This window comes from Alexandromys fortis, unplaced genomic scaffold, assembly GCF_014885135.2.
Source record: "Alexandromys fortis isolate MF-2015 unplaced genomic scaffold, M_Fortis_MF-2015_v1.1 scaffold_84, whole genome shotgun sequence".
NCBI lineage: Eukaryota > Metazoa > Chordata > Mammalia > Rodentia > Cricetidae > Alexandromys > Alexandromys fortis.
The window spans coordinates 4,288,999-4,302,283 of NW_026068017.1; the positions used below are offsets into that span (position 1 = coordinate 4,288,999).

Below are 13,285 nucleotides of genomic sequence, written 5' to 3' on the forward strand. Positions count from 1 at the left end.
ACAATGTGTACTTTTGGCCATCTTTTTAATCCAAAACTTGGGAGATAGAGGCAGATGGATCTCTGAGTTTGTGGCCAGCCTGGTCTACAGAGTAGGTTCCAAGACAACCAGTGCTACACAAAGAGAAACCCTGTCTTGAAAAGCAGAAAAAAGCCAGGCAGTGCCTTTAATCCCAGCACGAGGCAGGCAGATCTTTGTGAGTTCAAGGCCTGGCTGATCCATGCAGTGAGCTGCAGGACAGCCACAGGTACACAGAAACCATGTCTCAAAACAAACAAATAAACAAAAAACAGAATAGAACACTGTCCTCTGGAAAGTATGAGACGAAACTGCCAATCCAGGACTAATGACCCAGTAGCCTCTGTCTATGTTTCAGAAACAAGATGAGAAAGCAAAGTACAACATTATTCAGCATGAGAAAAAGCAGCCAAAACTTGCCTCTAGGTGCTTGGTAGCTTCTTCATTGCGGGACATAAGCAGCAATTTGGTGCGAAGGCTTCGAAAATGCATATCACCCAGCAAAGACGCCCTCTTCACAGGGGCTTCTGTGGTTGACTGGGAAGAAATGAATAAAAAAGTCTTACAAACAAAATACACTCCAGGGAGCATCAAAGACTGGGCACCAGAATGTCAGTATCCTGCAAAGAAGGCAGGTGTCAAGAATGAAGTTTAGCTGGTCATGGTGGTGGCCAAGAAGCAGAGACAAGTAGATCTCTGTGAGTTTGAAGCCAGCCTGGTCTATAGAGTGAGTTCCAGGACAGTCAGGGCTACACAAGGAGAAACCCTGTCATGAAAAGTGGAAAAAGGCTGGGCGGTGATGGCACATGCCTTTAATCTCAGCCCTTGGGAGAAGGGAGATTTCCGTGAATTCAAGGCCAACCTGGTCTACAGAGTTCCAGGACAGCCAAGGCTACACAAAGAAAGCCTGGCTCAAAAAACCAGGGGGGAAAAGAGAGGGAGAGAAGGAAAAAAGAGGGAGAGATGAAATTTAAAATAAGAATGGTAAGCCGGGGGTGGTGGCGCACGCCTTTAATCCCAGCACTTGGGAGGCAGAGGCAGGCGGATCTCTGTGAGTTCGAGACCAGCCTGGTCTACAGAGCTAGTTCCAGGACAGGCTCCAAAGCGACAGAGAAACCCTGTCTCGAAAAACCAAAAAAAAAAAAAAAAAAAAAAATGGTAGCACAGCCTATCCCCTCAAACGTGGGGAGAGTAAAGGCGGAAAGCTGTCACAAACCTAAGTGCAGCTGCAGCAACACAGTGAGTACCAGGCCATCGAGGGGAAACAGTAAGACCTAGTCTCAAAGGAAGAAAAAGGAAATGAGGTAGGTTGATTGAGAAAGATACCTGATACCAACACTTCAGGCTTTCTCAACCACCCCCAAAGTGTGCATTTATATACATGCAAACATGCACACACACAGATCCTAATATATCCAAGAGCTAGGGTACTTGTCTAAAACAGATAGGTGTGTGAAGAACATGATTTTGTCTCTCACATTGAAAAAAAAAAGAAGGGGGAAATTAAGGCCATACATGAGGGAAAGTAAGGAAAGCAGGTGACCTGGGTTCAGAGGGTCAGAAGTAACAAAGTCACAAGTAAGTATGAGCACAGTCTAGCACACCCATTTCTGCAAAAGCTTTTTTTTTTTTTTTTGGTTTTTCGAGACAGGGTTTCTTCTCCTGGAACTAGCTCTTGTAGACCAGGCTGGTCTCAACTCACAGAGATCCGCCTGCCTCTGCCTCCCGAGTGCTGGGATTAAAGGCGTGCACCACCACCGCCCGGCTCTGCAAAAGCTTAAAGAGGAAAAAGGAAAAACTGTTGAAAAGACCTATGTTAATTTAACATGAAAACTCACCAGAATAAAGAGCTCACTGTTTGCAATGTTGAGAAAGATGCAATTGGCTCCCAGTGCTTTCTTGAACTCTTTATGGACATTTTCATTGGAGCAGCTGCAGAAAACAGTAAAGTGCTCAGGATGAAGCAGTAAGAGGTTTGGGGACAAAAAGTAGGGAGAAGAAAATAAGAAAGATAGAATCACTCTTGTTGTTGTTATTTTTTGTTTTTGTTTTTTTGAGACCGGATCTCTCTGTGTAGCAGCTCGGCTATCCTATAACTCATTTTGTAGACCAGGTTAGGATCGTACCAAATGTTAAATAATAAGGATTAAGAAAATTATTTTTAAAAATAATCAGAGCAGAGTATATTGGTGCACATCTTTAATCCCAGGACTCAGGGAGGCAGAGGCAGGTGGATCTATGTGACTTGGTTTACATAGTTTCAGGACAGCCAGAGCTAGTATAGTGAGGCCCTGTCTCAAAATAAAGACAGACAGACAGACAGAGAGATAAAGATGAAAAATGTTAAGGCTAGAGGTATATCATGCAAAAAGATCCTCATAGGGCCAAGGGATAAACAGAACAGACTGAAGAGTGGGAGACCTGGGAAAAATAAGGACAGAGGCTGACACCATAGAGTCCTCAATTCCCAACCTCTCCAACACTCACGCCTCTCTGAGATCTTCAGGCACAGCCATGGTAACCTTGAAGAAGCTGCCTTTGGTTGCAAGGGGATTGGGATTAACAGGTCGAAGTCGTTCCAGGGTGACAATCTCATTGTAGGTAGCATCGCAGGCAGCATACTCAATGACATAGAACTGGCAGAAAGGAAGAAGGAAGGGTAATCAATCCATTTGCTACCTTTCCACAGAACAACAGCTTCAGGAGTTCCCCACAGGGCTTTAGTCACTCACATCTCCCTTCATCATCCGAACCCGGGCCAGCCACCAACCACAAGGTTCTTGTTCATTGGCTCTCGAATAAACCTGGAAAGTTAGAAATGAAGAGACACAGCATTGAAGACTATTCAAAAACATCAAATTAGAGAAAGCCAGCTGGGTATGGTGGTGTACACCTTTATCCCAGTACTTGGGAGGCAGGGGCAGGCAGAGCTTTGAGTTTGAGGCCCAGCCTGGTCTGCAGGGTCAGTTCCAGGACACCCAAGGCTATTATACAGAGAACCCCCCCCCAAACAAAAACAAAAACAAAAAAAACAGAAACAAAAGAATTCGAGAAAGCTGAACTTGCACAGTGGACAAGAGCTCTCCAAGCCTGATAACCTGAGTGAGTTCAAGTCCCAGAGCTCATGGCTGTCCCGACCACCACTTGTGAGCCATGACACACTCATGCCTACAATCATGTAGGCACACAGACGCATGCACATACACATACCTCTCACAAAATATGCCCAAGGTCCTGGGTTAAGTCCCAAGTCTCACTCAGTCTCTCTCATACACACATACACAGACTTCAAGTGGATTTGTCACACATGAAAGAGTGGCCCCTTTAATCAGGTGCACCCTCAGATCACACCCATGACAGAAAGGCACCAATGCATTTACTCCACCAGCTACATGGCTAGATGTGGTGATTCAGAGGAGGAAGGAACAAAATCAGTTAAGTTAAAAACCTAGAATCCAGCTGGGCTATGGTGATGCACACCTTTGATCCCAGCACTCAGGAGGCAGAAGCAGGTCTATGTGTGAGTTTGAGACTACCTGGTCTACAAAACAAGTTCCAGGACAACCAGAGAAACCCTGCCTTGAAAAAACAACAGAACCCCAAGGGGAAAAAGAGCAAACTAAGATGGTGCACTTCACAGGCCTTACCTCAACTTCATCTCCTTCTGTGATCTCCTTATTATAATCAGCTGGAGGTGGTAGTCGGACATCTCCAAAAGGAATCTGTCTCTCACTTTGCCAGCTACAAGACAGTGACAGGAAAGCTATTCAGATTGATGTAATTGTCCACTTCTTCACAAGGAAATTCCTCCCTAGCCAAGACCTCTTTATCCTTTCTGCTAGTTTGAGTCAAAACAACAGGCTCTGTTCTACAGTGGTCTTTATTCTTTACACTAATTGTCAAATGCCTAAAACTTGCACCAAGCTATCTGCCCTTTTTTTCCTGGAATTCTCATCCAAACTCTCAGTTACCTGGCACCTACTGTCCTCAGCAGGCCCCACTTTTTTGCTGTCCTTTCAGGACCTACTATGCCTGTCTATTCCTAAGGTCTTACTTGTTTTCAAAGAAGATGGTGACAGAGTCTTCATGGACATCCTTCACAAAGCCCTAGAAAAAAAAATGTAAAAAACATAAATAAAAAGACATTTAATACTCAATAATACCACTTTTGGGTATATATCCAAAGGATGCTCAATCGTACCACAAGGATATGTATTCAACCATTCTCAAAGCAGCTTTGTTTGTCATAGCCAGAACCTGGAAACAACCTAAATGCCCCTCCATGGAGGAATGGAGAGAAAGATGTGGTACGTTTACACAATGGAGTACTACACAGCAAAAAAAAAAAAAAAAAAAAAAAACCTTGAGTTTTGANACAGAAAGATAATTATCACATGTACTCACTCATAGGTGGTTTTTAAACATAAAGCAAAGAAAGATAGCCTACAAACCACAATCCCAGAGAATTTAGATAATACAGATGCTAAGAGAGACTTACATTGATATAATCTACATGGGAAGTAGAAAGTATAAAAAGACAAGATCTCCTGAGTAAATTGGGAGCATGGGGACCTTGGGGGCAAGGGGAGAGGCAGGGAGGGGAGCAGAGAAAAATGCAGAGCTCAATAAATATTAAAAAATATATAAATAAAAAAAGAAAATACATTTAACGATCATCTTAGCCATCAGGAAGAGAAATCAGAAGACTTTAAAAGTAAGAGGTTTAGCAGGGGGTGTGAACAATCTAAACACAACCAGGAAGATGTGTCGGAAAATATGAACAGTGAGAGAAAGAAAACCATACTGACAAAATCTAGAAATAACATGGGATAAGAACAAAGTAGAACCTGCACCAGAGCAGCCCCACAGGTGGCCTACTCAGGATACCAGTTACCTCGCTATCTGCCTCTTGGTGTGCTAAGCAACCTGCTAGAGTTCAATTAAAATACTATCAACTTTCAGCAAAGCTACAAATATCCCACAAGACAGTGTACAGCTAGATTAGAACACCTAGAGGACACCAGAGCTGGCAAATTTAGTACCCAGATGTCCAAGTCCTTGGAGAATAACTGGAACACTGGAGAAGTTCAAAATATTAAGCAGTTTACATAAGAAAAAACTAAGTTTAAAAGATGTCATAGTTCTGAAGGCAAAAATAACTACTGAACCTAGAAATAAAGTATGTACAAGACTACAACCTTGAGATCACGGCCAAAGGAGTCATGAAATAGGGGCTTCTTCAATCTACAGTCTCAGTTATTGTCTTCTCTATTTTTCACACCAAGATTTCTAGTTTTGACAAAGTACAATTATTTTTTATGAACTGTGCTTCTGATTTCACATCTAAGAAACTTCTGGAATCTAAATCCCCTAAGGTTTTCTTTTATGTATTCTAGAAATTTTTTTAAATTACACATTGTATATGTGTGTGTGTGTGTGTGTGAACATATGCATGCTTTTGCTACAACATCTGTGGGAAGGTCAAAGGACAAACTATTGATGTCTGTTCTCTTCTACCACGTAGATCCTGCGATCAAACTTGGGTATTGCCCATCAAGCCATCTCCCAGGCCCACACTTTTTTTTTTGTTACACTTTTTATATTTTGGTATGTAACAGATTTTATTTTAGAGTCAGCAGCCCAGGCTGGCCTCAAATTCATATGTAGCAGAGCCTTTAACTTCTGATCTTCCTGTCTCCACCTCCCAAGTGCTGTGATTACAGCTGTGCACCACCATACCCAATTTATTTAGTGCTGGGAGTCCCAAAGTGCTTTCAGTTATATATTACTTTCTACTTCTTGATTTTTGATAAAAATGAAAAGAGTTCAGAGAAAGCAGAGTGCTTTTCAAAAAATGGTGCTGGAAAAATTGGATAGCCACAGACAAAAGATGGACTTTGATAACCTCATTATCATACAAACAATTTACTTCAAAAATTTTAAATGGAGGCTGGAGAATTGGCTCAGCAGTTAAGACCACTTGTTACTCTTGCAGAAGACCCAGGCTCACATCCTAGCACCACCTCTGACTCCCAATCCCAGAAGACCTGACCTTGTTCTGGTCTGTGCAGGCAGCAGGTACACATGATGGTACACACACAGACAAGCATTCAAATACATCGATTTTTTTAAAAGATAATTTTTAAAGTATCTGTCTTTTATTATTCCTCATTATGTATGTAAGTGTGTGGGTCTGCTTGTGGGTATGTGAATACTGAGTGCAGGAGCTCAAGGAGGTCAGAAGTGTTGGGTGCTCTGGAGCTGCAGTTATGTAGCTGTGATATCCCTGAGGCAGGTGCTGGAATTGAACTCTGGTCCTCTGGAAGAGGCAAGTGCTTTTAACTGTTGAGCTGTCTCTCCAGTCCTAAAAAAGAAAAAATAAATTTAATGTATCATAAGCCAGGCATGAAGGAGTACACATATAATCCAGCACTCAAGTGAAGGCAGAAACAGCAGATTTTAGGGCCTTCCTTGGCAGAGGTACCAGCGGGAACCAGGCATACAAATAGTACATATATTCATAAACTGATAAAGTACCCATACACAGGCTGAGTGCAGTGGTACCCAGCTTCTTTAGTTCCGGGGTTTGAAAAGTAGAAGCAGGTGGATCTTTTTAAGTTCCAGGTTAGTCTGGTCTACATAAAAAGTTCCAGACCACCAAAAGATACATAATAAAACACTGTCTTAAACAAATGATATAAAAAAATAAATAAATAAAAATAGTTGCTACTGAGTGGTGGCACATACCTTTAATCCCAGCCCTCAAGAGGCAGAGCTTAGGAGAAAATATACCAGCAATGCTCTAGAGAATATACAGCTCCCTCCACACAGAACCAACCAACCACTACTTATGTATTGCTCTTTCTTTATAATGGAAAAAATCTAAACTTGGATTTTCGGCTGTTTTGTGGAAACAGTCTCACTATCCAGCCCTAGATAAACTGGAACCTATTACATATACATGGAACCAGGCCGTGAAGTGGCTTTGAACTCAGATAAATCTACCTGCCTCTATTCTCTCACCTGCTGGGATTATAGGCATATACTAACTGTCCAGGTTTGTGTGGTATGTGTATTTATGTGAAAGCCGGAAACAGATCTATGTCCCTGTACTGCAATTTTTGAGATAGCATCCATCACTAAACTTGGACTGACCAACAAGCCCCCTGGGCTCCTCCTGTCTCTGTTAGTGCTAAGATCACAGAGTTTTGTTGCTACAACAAGCTACTTATGTTGGTTCCTGGGATCCAAACTCAGGTTCTGAGCAAGCACTGAGCCATCTTCCCAAACCTATTACTTTTTTTTCTTTAAAGATTTACGTATTCATGACAAGCAGTAGTGGCACAAGCCTTCAACATCATCCCTCGGGAAGCAGAGGCAAGATGATCTCTGAGTTCTAGGCCACCCTGGTCTACAGAGCCAAGTTCTGGGACAGCCAAAGCCATACAGAAAAACTCGTCTCAAAAAATAACAAAACAAAGTAAGATTTACTTATGTGTGAGTGTTAGGCTTGAAGGCATGTATGTGCACCAAATGTGTACCTGGTTCCATGAGAGAGCAGAAGGCGGTGTAAGATACCCTGGAACTAGAATTATCAACTGTAGGGGTGCTTGGAATTATACCCCAATACTCTGAAACCTAGCAAGTGCTATAAACCCATAAGCCATCTCTCTAGCCCTATGCTACTTTTCATCTTCCCCTTTGATTTTTGAGACAGTCTACCTTAGAGCCTTACTATCGCCCAAGTGTGGACAATCTGTCCTCAGCATATATTCCTTAGCACACTTTAAATACAAGTCTTCAGAGATGTTTATCTTCTTTCATTCAGAACCAATGCCTATTCCTGCTAGTCTCTACAAAGTAACTCTGCCAAACAGCTTCCACTTGTCAGGACTCGCCTGCGTCCTGCTTCCTTTTGGGTTCTTTAGCTTATCTGAGACAGAATCTCATGCAGAATTTACTATGTAGGTGAGGATGACCATCAATTTCTGACCTCCAGTCTCTACCTCCCAAGTAGTAGGATTACAGGGATAGATCACCAAGCCTAACATTTTATCAAACTCTTTATCCAAATGTCCATCTCCAATAATTTTTTCCCCTAGGGTAAATGTAGATTTATTAAGGAAAAATGAGACAGAGAAGCCAGGCTTGGTGGCATAAACTTCTAATCCCAGCACTAAGGAGGCAGAGGCAGGCAGATCTGAGTTCCAGGCCAACCGCCAACCACGGTTATATAGAGTCCTCTTACCATAGATAGACAGAAAGACAGACAGACAGAGAACTCCTGAGAGTGGGAGAGGCTCAGATTATCAAGATACTTATCACTTATCAAAAACATTTTAAGGAGAAAAAGGAAGGAGAAAAGTCATAATCACTTGACTGCCTCTGAAAAAAAGTTCTCACTCCTAGATATACTCATTTACAAGGGCTATGTCTAAAGCTTTAATCTAAAAAAAATTATTTATTTATTATGTATACAATGTTCTGTGTGTGTGTGTGTGTGTGTATGCCTGAAGGTCAGAAGAGGGCACCAGACCTCATTACAGATGGATGTGAGCCACCATGTGGATACTGGGAATTGAACTCAGGACCTTTGGAAGAACAGGCAGTCCTCTTAACCACTGAGCCATCTCTCCAACCCAAGCTTTAATTTTTTATGTTGAATTAGCCCATAAGGTAATATTATCTTTTTTTCAATAAATAGTGGCTTCCAAGGCAGAAATGCTAAGTTCAGACTAGAATCACCCTTCTTTTGTAGTATAACCCAATGCCACTTACCATATACCTTCACCATCTTTTCCCCTTCAACTACTTTCCATCAACCCTTCAACTCTCTTCCCAACATCATACTCCAGTTCTACCTCTGCCTCTTAATTCTACCCATTTACTTCAGATACAAGGTTTTCTTTGGAGGACAACTGTGATGGAAAAAGAAATCCAAAGTTCTGTTTGGTCTATGCCACTGGAGAAATAAGAGAGCACATAAATTCTGTTGTAAACCTTCTAGATCCAGATGATCGGAGTCAGGGCTGTAGCATTTCCTGGATTAGCTTTCTGGACTTAGAACTGTCAGGTGAATAAAGAAAGCTCTTAAGTTCCTAGATACTTCAGTTTCCTTAAATAAGAAGATATGAAATTAGTCTCCATCTTTACCCCACAGAAGAAAAAGGAATTCTAGGAGAAAAAGAGTCAAGGCAAAAAACATGTTTTGAAGTTGATAATGTCCCATTAGAAAAGAATGCTGGCCGGTTGGTGGTGGCACATGTCTTTAAAGGCAGCACTGGAGAGGCAGACAGGTGAGTCTCTGAGTTCGAGGCCAGCCTGGTCTACAGATCGAGTTCCAGGACAGGACAGCCAGAGCTATACAGAGAAACCCCATCTTGAAAAACAGAAACAAAAAAACAGCAAAAACAAAACAAAACATTATGAATCTGGGTTTGGTGGTGTGTCTCAATCCTAGCACTTGGGAAATGGAGGCAGTAAGACCAGGAATTCAAAGTCATCCTCAGCTAAAAGCCAGGCTGAGCCACTTGAACCTCACCTTAAAACAAAAAAGGAAAGCTTGAAAGGAGAGAGATAAAATAATTTGGATCTGACATCTAGTATCTGCCCTGGATAAATCAAAATAAAAGTTTTGAGAGAAGGGGGCCTCCCTAAATTTAGAGATCTAAGACAAGACAGAACTCCTTCACTCACACTGAAGTCTGCTGAGTCATGAATATCAATCAGCAAGATTGGAACAGATAAGCAACCACATCACACTGAGTTTAAGAAAGGTGAGTCCAATTGTCAGTCGTAGAGCAGAAAGTGCTGAAATGGCTAGAATACAGGATTTTATTCAACTGCTAATTCTGTCCCTGCTTCACTCAAATACATCACTGCTATGTATGGTCCATAGGTAAAAAGGACTTTCTGTTGGATCCTCTTTTTAACAGAAAATCTATCCCTTCCCAACCACTTCAGTTAATCTGAACTGAGCACTCTTCTTTCCAAGCTGTGCCTGGCTCCCAAGCTCCTAGAACAAAAGTATCTTGTTTTTGGGTGTGGTTGTAGATGCCTTTAATCCCAGACCCAAAAATGAGTTCAAGGCCAGCCTGGTCTACCTAGGAGTTCCAGGACAACCAGGGCCCCTTAGCGAGATCCTATCCCCAAAAAACAAACAAGGAGAAAAAAAGTCACTTTTCTTGAAAGTAAAAATTTGGAGGTGAAGAGGATATATATGAAAGCTAAGATGTCTCAAGGAAAAAAGAACAGCTTATGAAGAAGAGTATTTTTGTTGTTTTGAGACCTGATCTCATTCTCCACACTCATTTTAAACTTGGACCATCATACTTCAGCCTTCCAAGTACTAGGATTAGAGGCATGTACCATCATACCCAGCCTAAGGAAGACTTTTAATAAATCTAATACAAGTCTGAGAAAAAGGATATTAAAAAACATAATGTAGCCAGGCAGTGGTGGCACACACCTTTAATCCCAGCACTAGGGAAGCAGAGGGAGGTGGATCTCTGTGAGTATGAGGTCAGCCTGGTCTACAGAGCTAGTTCCAGGACAGCCAGGGCTACACAGAGAAACTCTGTCTTAAAAACAAAACAATCCACCAAAACAAACACATAAATGTGTCCAATGAGAACCCCTGAAAGGAATTAAGAGACTTTTGCCACAGAAAACAGAAATGTTACAAAGATATTGCTCCAGTCAGAAGAAAAAGTACTAAGAGTGGGAAAGGTGACAGGGTCAGAATCAGCTAGGAGCCTTCTTCAGCTATACACAGAATAGGTGAACATCAGTGAGGATGACACAGGAATACAGAAATAGCAAGGCAAAAAGTCCAAGACTTAATTGAGAGGATAAGCTAAGACTAACATATTTACACTCACAGGCACTGGATAAAGAACCTGATCAGAAAAGGCAGGCAGAAATGGTATGGCATTCACAGAGTAAAATCAAACTTATCAGTTGAAGTGGGGCCATCTACAAGGGCAAGCACAAGGCCTTTTCAGCTACAAAAAGATACAGTTTCACAGTGGTCAGAGAGATTTCCAAGGGCATGAGAAAGCGGAAAAGTCTCCTGGAGTAGGACCTGAGGAGACATGAAGTAAAGGTGGCTCCAACTTATCCAATGCTATGAAAATTCCTTCCTGTCCAGAGTAAAAAGAGTAAGGGAGGAATCAAAAGTTTCTGGGACAATTCCACCTCCAAAAAAATCAAAAGAAGGCTGGGTGGAAGTGGGGGTAGAGGCCAGCCTGGTCTTGCGGGGGTGGGGGGTGTTCAAAATAAGTTCAGAATTTCACCTATCAGATGAAGAAAAATATTTGGTGGGTCAAGAAGAGTCAGTCTTTAATCTAAATTGGGGGGAGAGGGAATCCACAATAGACAGAACAGATACAGAAGGTGGGATGGATGTATGGATAGAAAGAAAAATCTGGGATGGTGGCTTACGTCTGTAGTCCCAGAACTTGGAAGGCTGAGGTAGGAGTACAGAAGAGGTCACGTTTAGCCTGGGCTAAATAGTGTGAGCTATACATCAAGGTCCTCTTCCAAACCCACCCCTAAACAGGTCAAAGAAATCAAATCTTGGGCAAAGAAAAGCTGAAATGAGCCACTCTGAAAGGTACCTTCTCTTTCCAGAAAGACTGTCAACAAGTAGAATTCTGTCAGAGTAAGAACAGAATCTTGATGAGACACCTTTTTAAAGAAGCTTAAACTTTAGAAGATAAAGGAATGGCCTCACTGTATCTGGAGTCAAAGAGGTAAGTACAAACCCAAACCTAGGTAGGCTGGTTTAGGGATAAAGGTGTGGTGGGGTGACAGACTTGCCCAACAAACCCACTTTCATGGCTGATAAAACCGGAGGCCAAAGATGCTAAATAACACAAATGCGTTTTGACCATTTCTTCTTAGCCTGGGGTCAAGAATGCAAGAAGAAAGTTGAGTAAATGGTCTAGAGCCAGCAGGCAGAAGCCTCCCTGAAGACGGAAGATCGAATATGGGACAGTGGCCCTTCCCAAGGGGGTCACGCAGGAAAAGAAAGAGACTCTCCCATGTGCTTGGGCCGCAGAGGATGCGATTAGGAGCTCAAGTATCTCCACTAGGAAACAAGAAAAGTCAATTAGAAGCTGGGTGAAGGGGTTTCTCCGGAGGGAGCGGGAGCGCCCAGACACGCGCAGTAATGACCTGATGGTCACGCTTCCAGCTGAGGATAAAAGCAGGTGTACCCGCGGGCTCGAAGAGAAGAGCACGAGGGTTAACTCCCACGGTCTCCCCGGAAGGCTTTCGAGTGGGAGCGTGAGTCGAAGGTTCTAAGGGTCAGGACCGAGCTCCAGAAACTCGATCCCGCTCCACTCGTGCCGGCCTCGGCCGGGGGAGGGGGCTAGGGAGGGTGTCCCGGGTCGACGCGCCGTCTCACCTTGTAGAAGGCCCCGTTGGAGCCCCGCACCTCGACGGGCAGTCCCGGCTCCACATCCCCCCCAGAGGCCAGGCCGCCCATGGCGCCGCCGCCACCTCCGACTGCCCCGGCAGCGGCTGAAGCGGAGCTCTGAGTGCGGGCCGGGCCGGGCCCCCGGCGTCTCCCAGGAGGAGGAGCCGGAGGGGGAGCCGCGGGGGGCGGGAGCCGGGCCGGCCCCACGGCGGCCCTGCTACAGCCGACGAGCAGGGGGCCGGGGCCGGGCCGCTCCCCGTCCGCCGCCGCCTTGGTCTCCGCCACCGTGAGAGAAACGGCCGCCGCCGCCGCCGCCTTCGTCACCTCAGCTTCCGCCCGCCGGCGCCCCCCGCTGCTGCCTCAGTCCCGGGACCCGCTGCTGCCGCTGCCTCTCCACGGCCTCCACCTCCCCCTGCCGCCGCCGCCTACTGCGCAGGCGCACAGGGCACCCGCCCGCCGCGCGCGGAGCCGAAGGGCCAAGGCGCAGGCGTCCAGGCTAGCGACCCAGCTCGGGCTCGCCAGCGCGTCAGGGCTTCCACATTCTCTTCCCCTCTCTCACGCCCCCTCCTGGTCGCGCCTCTGCGCCTGCGCGGAAGGAGACGAACGCTCGGTCCTCACCATCCCTTCCTTTCCCCGCCCCACAACACTGGAAGCAAACCAATCAAGGGAAGGGAGGGGCCGCGCTCGCTCCAGCGGATTGGACTTCCGCCGCCACAAAGTGAGCCCTGCACAGCCAGGGCAGTTTAGGGATGGGCATGCGCTGGAATGACTGCTTGGTCACTTTCACCACCTTTGTCTTTCTTGGTGCGCACACTCCAAAGTGAGGGGCGGGATGGAGGGGGGTTA

The 13,285-nt window shown here is 44.6% G+C and overlaps 1 protein-coding gene across 2 annotated transcripts in view; it reads right to left on the reverse strand.

Moving 5' to 3' along the window:
* Positions 1–12,833, reverse strand: part of Fxr2 (FMR1 autosomal homolog 2) — a 30,419-nt gene extending 17,586 nt beyond the window's left edge. The window contains exons 1-7 of one of the 2 annotated variants that reach the window (XM_050162520.1): positions 12,428–12,833; positions 4,073–4,125; positions 3,666–3,759; positions 2,751–2,822; positions 2,506–2,654; positions 1,857–1,950; positions 439–555 (exon numbers count right to left, since the gene is read on the reverse strand). In XM_050162520.1, the coding sequence (XP_050018477.1) occupies positions 439–555; positions 1,857–1,950; positions 2,506–2,654; positions 2,751–2,822; positions 3,666–3,759; positions 4,073–4,125; positions 12,428–12,508 (660 nt within the window). In that variant the 5' untranslated portion in view covers positions 12,509–12,833. The remainder of the gene's footprint in view (positions 1–438; positions 556–1,856; positions 1,951–2,505; positions 2,655–2,750; positions 2,823–3,665; positions 3,760–4,072; positions 4,126–12,427) is intronic. The other variant, XM_050162521.1, reaches the window with a different exon arrangement.
* Positions 12,834–13,285: the final 452 nt, after the last annotated feature.